The 8756-nt window shown below is 32.4% G+C and overlaps 1 protein-coding gene across 1 annotated transcript; it reads left to right on the forward strand.

Moving 5' to 3' along the window:
* Positions 1 to 560: 560 nt before the first annotated feature.
* Positions 561 to 8198, forward strand: LOC108321603 (uncharacterized). The gene is made up of 14 exons (XM_017553412.1): positions 561 to 837; positions 1115 to 1173; positions 1530 to 1647; positions 2095 to 2168; positions 2376 to 2444; positions 3088 to 3690; positions 4355 to 4893; positions 5123 to 5187; positions 5815 to 5894; positions 6165 to 6269; positions 6496 to 6635; positions 6715 to 6843; positions 7409 to 7561; positions 7645 to 8198. The coding sequence occupies exons 1-14, from the start codon at positions 645 to 647 to the stop codon at positions 7781 to 7783; spliced, it is 2466 nt and encodes an 821-aa protein (XP_017408901.1). The 5' UTR covers positions 561 to 644; the 3' UTR covers positions 7784 to 8198.
* The last annotated feature ends 558 nt before the right edge of the window (positions 8199 to 8756 follow it).

Raw genomic sequence — 8756 nt, forward strand, 5'->3', positions numbered from 1 at the left:
TAAAAATATAAATTTTATTTATATAAAATAAAACTTATATAGTTATATTTTTTATGTTATTTTTATTTACTAATTATTTGATCGTTCATTCTTTATCAAGTGTTTTATTAACTAATTTTTGTCAAATAAATTTATAATAATTTATCATTAAATATAAGTTTATTTTCCTATCTTTCTCTCTCTTAAATAATATATTATATAAATAAAAAGTTAGTTGCACTCCTTACGGTTATTATTTTATTTCTTTTTAACTATTGGATTATTTGAAAAATTATGTTTTCAGTTTTCATCAACAAAGTTTACATAAAATTAATTATATATTTTTAATATATGTATATATTATGATATATAAATGAAAAGTAAAACAATAACGTTAAAACTGAGAGACGATTTATTACGTTGTTAATATCTCCTAAAAATCTTAAAAGTCTTACGAAAATTAAGAAGAGAGTAACTGATTATTAAAACTGATTTATTTTATATTGACCCACAAACAAACTTGGTTGACCTATTTTATATCATTATTATTTTCCTTGTTAAATAAATTAGACTTACTAATACATTCTTCGTCACTGCCCTGCTTCTTCATGGTCTCAGAACAACCTTGAATTTACCAAAAAAACAAAAAAACAAAAACAAAAAAAATGCCTTTGAATTCGATTCTGTGGTGTCAACTCAACACGATTATTCTCAGTGTGTTGTTTCTTTTTTGTTGTTCTCTTGGCCTCAGCTCCGCAAACGATGAATTGGTTGGAGTCACTGATGATGTCTTCACTGTTTCCAGCTTCAGCTACCCTCAGACTACTCTCGGACCCTATGATTTGCGCTACATCAGAGGTTGGTAATGGCGACCCTTTTCTTCATTTGCTTCAATTCTTCTGCTTTTTGTTCCTTGTGATGCATTTCACCGTATGGTCTTTTATGGGTCGGAAGGGAACTGAATTTTGAAGGGTATAGGTGAATTAGCATGGCAACAATTTCTCTTTCCTTTTTTTTGGTTTTTGTTGTTGTTGATTAACTTAGTCAGTTATTCCCAGTCTACATATTGTTATTGGTTGAAAGAATTTTTGGTAATTGTTCTGATTTTGTATCTTCATGTTTTCTCATGTTTCAGTTGACATACCACCATGGTTTTCTGCAGTGTCCTTAGCATTGAACTCAGATGTAGACCTTGTAAGTAATGTCTCTATTATACTTTCTAGATCGGAGCACTTTAGAATAGCATCTATGTTGACGTCTTTTGACTGGGAAAATTTGGTTCCTTCAGATTATATTGCTCTCATGTTTTTCTATGTTGATGTTACTTTTGTGTTATAATGCCTTGTCTAGTGCATGAGTTAGTATTAACAATACAATGCTTGATAAAGTCTTATATTGGTTATCATATATCTTCTTAATTTTATCTCCCTATTTATTTATTCATTCATTCAAATTATTATCTATTTAAATTGCTTCGTTTTTTGTTTTGCTAATTACAGAGCTTTGACTTATTTTGGCTCCTCATTGGTTCGTAATTACTTTGTTTTTAGGATGTTTCAAGAGTTGAAAGGATTCCAAAAAGCTCACTGCCGATCATATGCTTTAGAGATGGCAGCCCTCCTCTGCCAGATGCTTTAAACATATCTCTGAAGGATTCAGCTGTCATAGGTAGAAGCCCCCCGCCCAAATTTTATATCTTGAACTTTGTTTATGATTATTGTGGACTTGTAGAAACTTTTATTCATCAAGATAGAACTTTGGAGCCATACTAAATTCTCACCATTTATCAAACAAGCATTATAGTTTCTATTCTATAGAATATTCTCTTGATTCATTAGTATATGTTTAGATTTCTACCCGTAATTTTACATACCCTACAATGATGGTTTCTCTTGGTTATAGTGTAATGGATAATGCCAAACTCATGGACGTATAATGTTTGTTCATTTCTTAGTGTTTCACTTTGTTTTGAAGCACCATGACAGGAATTGATCACTTATTTCTTCTTCCTCTTCTTCTCTTATTCTTTCTTAATGAAGAAAAGGATTACATTTTTTAAATTGTCATGCGCATTACCATTCCATAATGACTTTTCGTCTACCCTTTTTTCATCAGGAATAAATGGTCTTGACAACGAGCAGTGTTTTCCTATGGAGAAAAACATCACTATGAAATTGACAAACGAACAGGTATTATAATAAGTCTTCTTTTTGTTCTTTGCAATATCTTTATTGCTTCTCTAAGCGCAATGCTCTTTACTTTGAGATCTATGATGACTTAGTTGTATCTGCCTTAGTATTAAAATTCCTGAATTAATAATAGGGAGGATTATATCACAAGCTATTTTTCTTATTGTCATAATATCATAGCCAATAAACATATGAATTATTTCTCAGATATCTCCAGGTGCATGGTATATTGGTCTTTTCAACGGAATTGGAGCTGCAAGAACACAATCGAGGATGGTATGGTTTATTTCCCAAACGTTACTTTTATCACAAAGAAAACTGAATATTTCTACTATTTTTCAGCATGTGTTGCAACCATTTGTTATCCTTTCAGTGCTGTCATTTGCATATTTTTATGCTAGAAGGGCTGCTAGTAGGTTGATGCAGTTACTAGCTTTAAGAATCACTGTTCATAGAATTCTTTTTAGTCCTGATTTTGATTGTGCATTGTGGAAATTATTTCTCTTTATTCTAAATTGTAATGTTAAAATTTTTATATCTATTGAAATTCTTATACAACGATTATGCGCTAACTACTGCTCTTAAATCATGATAATTCGACCAAGAAATAATATACGGTACCCCATTTATTTCTTGTAGAGCTAGTGAAAGAAATTAAACTTCAATGTAACAGTGGGTTCTAAAGCCAAGAGAGTAGATTTCTATAGATAGTTATGGTCTTGTACAACATGTGTATCTAGTAAATATCTATCCAGAATGTCAGATTGTACACAACCTTGTACTGATTTCTGCCTTTATCTTTGTATCTCGTCTCAAAGCAAAAATCCCTTATTTTCATTTCGCTTAATTTTATCTCTGAGCCAAGTTCCTTATGCAATAAAGACATGGAAGAATAACAGTTACTTCTCTACCTCTACAGATTATCCGTGGATCAGCATACTCATTCAGTGCCAATATAAGTGTGGAAGCATGCTCAAATTCAATGATGAAAGGGGAGCTATGTAACAGTACAGTCTATCCACTTTCATGCACAGTATCTGATGCCTATAATTCCGTGAAGGCTACAGTGACGAAGCCAGTGATGAAAAATGTGATGACCTGTAAAAGTAACCTAGATACATTATGTGCACAGGAAGGTGTACCAGAACTTTACTCTCTGGATGTAACAAATATGGCAGAAGAATTGACCATTACGGTGGCAAATGTCAAATTCAATACTACAACTTCAAATAACACTTCTAGTGAAAATGATGTCAGTTTAATGGGTTTTGTTCGCCATGGTGCAATTCCTTCAGAAACTTTGCATGATTATTCCGGTGATTTAAATAAGGCCCCTTTGATTATCCGTTATCCACTGATTGGACGTTTGTACATTAGTATAGTACCAGTTAATGTTTCAAAAAAGTTTGGAGGGACTTTGGATGGCAATTTAAAAGTTTGTTACTCCATGGAATCACAAGTACATCAGTGTGCACTTGGAAGAGCGGGACCAAATTGCACAATGGACAGCTACACACTTCAGGTAGTATGGACTGCTAGATGCATCTCTATCTCTATATTCATTTGAGATGGTGCTCTTTTTTGAATGAAAAGGTTCACTCTAAACCATGTTAGTGCAATATTTATAGGAGAACAGACTTGTGTTTTGGGTTATGGGGATATGATCACATGTAATGTAGACTTATCTTGATGGTTAAAAAACACATTAGCTATAACAAATATAAAGAATAGAATAAAATAAATAAAATAAATTATATACAAACATAAGCTTTCCAGTGACAAACAAAAGATTGAGCTACCATCTGAACTGTACAGTTCAAAATCTAATCAGATGTTTATAATTTGCAGAAATAGAAACGTGCTTATAGTTAGCACATGCCTGGTGCTTATCTCTTATAGGACTTGTTGATTTCTTTCCCAGGGTAGATGAATTTGTTTTCAGTACAGAACTACTTTATCTGCAATGCTGTAATATATGGACTGAAGACTTGTCAACACATTAAGTTTCCTAGTACAAGAATTAAAATATTGTTTTCACTAAATATTATATCCAATAGGAATGTTGAAGAATTTCCCAGGATTTTAAGCCAAACGACACCCTGGTAGAATTAGTTTTATATCTTGTTGCTTAAAGATATTTCTCCTCTGAAATAAGTTATTGACAAAATAAGAATTGTTGTTTGCAGACAGTTCTAAGAAGAGGAGGTCCAATTCCCTTTGAATCATATTTTTTACCTGTGGCTGGTGGTGAAGGAGCGTCTTCTGCCAATTTTCCTCTTGAGCCACTTTTAAATAAGTCATCAAATGAGGGAAAAAATGATGACATTTGGACTTATTTTACTTTGGACATTCCCCGTGGTGCTGCTGGAAGGAACATTCACATACGATTATCAGCAGATGTGAAGATCAGTTATGAAGTCTATGCTAGATTTGGTGGATTGCCTTCTCTTGATAACTGGGACTATTATTATGCTAACAGGACAAGGAAGAGTGATCAGTCCATGTTTTTCATGCTATATGATTCAAGTGATGACAAAATTGATTTTTACATTATTTATGCTAGAGAAGGAACTTGGGGTTTAGGTCTAAGGCATCTTTATACCAGTAGTGATTCTATGAAAGCGCAAACATCTATGTCTGTTTCACTTGAAGGATGCCCAAAACAATGTTCCTTTAATGGAGACTGTAGATATTCTTTTGATGCCAGTGGATTGACATCGTTCAGGTTTACATTAAGCCCTTCTCATGTTTTAAATTTATCAAATTTGTTTACATTTTAGTTGTTATCTTTTTTAAACATTTCAGAAAGGAACCATGGGAATATTTGGCATTGACTGAGCCGTTTTTTGTAAAATTGTCAGATACTAAGTTACAGACTTCCAGATTATTTTATATGTATCTGTTGCTCAACTTTCTAACGAAAATTACCATTTTTATTGTTTACCTTGCCTCAGCTTCTGCTCCTGTGATCGAAACCATGGTGGCTTTGACTGTAGCATTGAAATTGTATCACACAAAGGTGAGTATTAATTTTAGAAATTGATAATTAGTTGTTCTGTTACGTGTATCATCGTCCAAGTCTATACATATTATCTTACCTACGTCCCCTCTTTTGTTGCGTTATTATTATCATCTGATTTCATAGGCAATATTTTACTCAAAAATAGTTCTAAATGTTGGCATTCAGCGAAACCCGTACTAAATGGTTTACATACACACCCACACATATATGTATACGTAGATAAATAGATAGATAGATATTTACGAATGTATGTATATCGGGAATATTTATGTATATAGATTGACTGACACACATATATATACATACATACTTAACATACATTTATACAGATTCTTGTTAACTTTCGTTTTGTTTTTTTTTTTTCCATTTGAGATGCTATATACATTGATTTTTTGCAACCAATATCAATGTATGTATACTTTTGCTGGCAATATGTCGAGTAAAGTGGATACACATAGTGAGTTCGAGTTGAGTTTAATGCAGCAATTTCAGTCTAGATGTAAAAGGACAGAAAGAAGAATGCTCTACTGTTTTTTGCTATGGTTTGTTGAATATATGGATATGGATATGGATGTGCTGTTAGGACGTCTTGGTTTTTGTTCTTTAATCTGGTTTTTGTTGTAGGGCATATACTGCAATCCATTTTTCTCATTGGATCAAACGCTGCAGCCATACTTCCTGCCTATTGGTCCCTTAGGGAAAAGGCAAGTTTTGTTCCTTTGTCATCTATTTTTCCTCTAAACTATTTTGTTGTATCATGATTCATCTATCTGCATGTGTAAATTGATGGAACTATTTATAATTATATATTGATTTAATGTAGAGGATAAATAATTCTAGATATTTAACTCAATGAGAAGGAGACAAATGATTTAGATTCCCAAGAAGTACTTGAAATATGCATTTCTAACAAAATAAATTAACTTGTTAAATAGATTGTGTTAACAAAGGAACATGTAATTTCGTATTTGCAGGCATTTGCGGAATGGATTTTATTCACATCCAGTGGAATCGCTAGTGGGATATATCACGCTTGTGATGTTGGCACGTGGTGTGCATTGAACTTTAATGTTTTACAGGTTACTGCTCTGCCTTTACTGGTCTGTCTTACTGTATCTTAAAATGAAAAGAACTTTGGAAACTGAAGATGTTACTAAGAGTCTGAGATGGGATAGAGAGAGATTCTAAATAAGATTCTCATTCTTAATTGGATTGTTTATGTTGTTGGGATCTGTAATACAACTCAACAATGAATATACTTATTTATCTTGGCATTTATAGTGACTTGATATTTCAACATTTCAGTTCATGGATTTCTGGCTCTCTTTCATGGCTGTGGTTAGCACTTTTGTATACCTGGCAACCATTGATGAAGTATATAAGAGGGCAATCCACACAGCTGTTGCTATCCTCACTGCCCTCTTGGCTGCAACTAAGGCAACTAGGTAAATTGAACTAATGGGTAACAGATTTGTATATATGCTGCCAGAGATGTTTAACATGTATCTACACTGAATTGTGCAGGTCTTCCAATATTATTCTTGTCATTGTGATTGGAGCTCTTGGTCTTCTTGTTGGATGGTTGATTGAAATCTCAAAAAGATATAGGTCCCTCTCCTTTTCATCTGGATTATCACTAAGTTTCCTTCAAAGGTAAGGTTTCCGAGCTTAGTAAATTTTGTTGAGCATGGCATTTTCCAGACAACGTAGATGGTCAATATGTGCACTTTTTTTGTAGTATTTTATGTGATTGATTTCCAATGTAGAGTTTCCCTATGTTATAGCAACTTTTATGGCTGATAGAATCATGATTTTCCTGTACGATACTATTTATCATGTATTCATGAAACCCTTTTGTAAATTGCCAATCTGCACATTACCACTGTTTTCTTGTTCATTCAATTGATAGTCTGGTTATGCATGCAGTCCCTGGTTTTGTCTTGTAGTAAGGATTTTTGTCATACACATTGAAGCTGGAAAGCTCAAAAAGCAGTCAATTCAACCTTTAAATATCTTTTTCTTTTGTTCATTTTTTGTAACATGATGGTAGGGATTTAAGATGAACCATACTGGGTTCCTTCAACAAATACCTTAAATCTTCCACTTTAAACTTGGACATGCTTGAGGATGATCACATCCTGAGATACCTTAAATCCAAACTGCAGTTTTATATTTTACTTTAAACTTAGATGTTCTTAGAGATGACTTTCCACTGCAGCATTCAAACTATGAAGCAATGGTTCTGTAATTTGGTGAAGACACTATTGAGACGGTTTCGCTGGGGTTTTATAGTGGTTGGTTTCATTGCATTGGCCATGGCAGGATTAAGCTGGACACTTGAAACCAGTGCAAACTACTGGTTTTGGCACAGGTATTATTACTATACTACTATCCTCTCCGTTGTCTTCTCTGTCCTCTCTAGTCTCATGTTTTGCTCTTTGAAAATGGCTACAGCTTTTGGCATGCTACAATATACACATCTTCTTTCTTCTTCCTTTGCTCAAAAGCAAACATTGTTGATGATGAAGTTTCACCACCTTCAAGTGGAAATTATGCACTGACTCGTCAGGATTCATTTTCAAGAGGTATTTAGAAGAGCATATATGGGATTGGTGGATGCAAAAAGGAAAGTGGTGGGTTTTTTGGAGTTTAATTTTTCATTAATGTGACACAAGAATGTTAGGTTACCATATTGAGTAGGTGAATGATATGTCTGCAGAGTAGAACTAGAAATCAACCAACCAAAGATTAGATTATGAGGCCTAATATGTTAACAGGATCAACAAAGCAGTCTCTTGTAAATTCCTTCTTCACAAGGTTTGCTTTTTACATTCATTTTAGGGTACGTATTCAGCCACAAGATAGGAGAAAGAAATCAAACCATATAGTAGTCATCATAGGAGAAATAGGTTGTGGATTTGGTTATGTAATTATAATAAATTAGAATATTAACATTGATAGCCTGTGAATTGCATTGTAAATGGATATTTTATGCTGGTTTCAACATTGCTTGGTGGGTATTGTGTTTTAATTTAGCTGTCTATTGTTTTAAAAGCTAGTTTAGGTTAATAATCTCACATTTAATATAAATAAAAAAGTAAGTAACATTAAAGAAAGAATATTTACATATTCATTTTCTTAAAGTTTTGAAGTGAAAGTGATAATATGATCTTTTATATAGCTTTTCTCATAACTTGATGTTAATAAATCTTCTCTCAATATCCAAACAATTCACAATTTTCAAAACATGTGTTAGTAATTTCCTTTATTTTTGTTTTAAGTGTCATTTTCAATGTTCAATATAACTTTTGTGATTGTAAATCTTACATGGGTTTGAAACCCAATATTGAACCTTTTTCTGTTTTAAAAACAATATATTTATGTATACTTATTTTCATTTTCTTTTAAACCATCCAATTTTTAATAATAACAAAATTTTGTGATAGTATAATTTTACTCTTATTATTACTATTATATATTTATAATTTAATATTTATATAATCTATAAAAGGACTAACTATTGTATTAGATAGTGAAGAATTAATATATATATATATATATATATA

The sequence above is a fragment of the Vigna angularis genome, chromosome 9 (genome assembly GCF_016808095.1).
Source record: "Vigna angularis cultivar LongXiaoDou No.4 chromosome 9, ASM1680809v1, whole genome shotgun sequence".
Lineage (NCBI taxonomy): Eukaryota > Viridiplantae > Streptophyta > Magnoliopsida > Fabales > Fabaceae > Vigna > Vigna angularis.

Bases quoted from the DNA above. Each gene is read 5' to 3' on its own strand.
- LOC108321603 (XM_017553412.1), top strand. From the start codon at position 645: ATGCCTTTGAATTCGATTCTGTGGTGTCAACTCAACACGATTATTCTC. The intron at 2,445-3,087 runs GTATGGTTTATT...CTACCTCTACAG, and splicing joins CAAGAACACAATCGAGGATG to ATTATCCGTGGATCAGCATA. The intron at 6,636-6,714 runs GTAAATTGAACT...TGAATTGTGCAG, and splicing joins GCTGCAACTAAGGCAACTAG to GTCTTCCAATATTATTCTTG.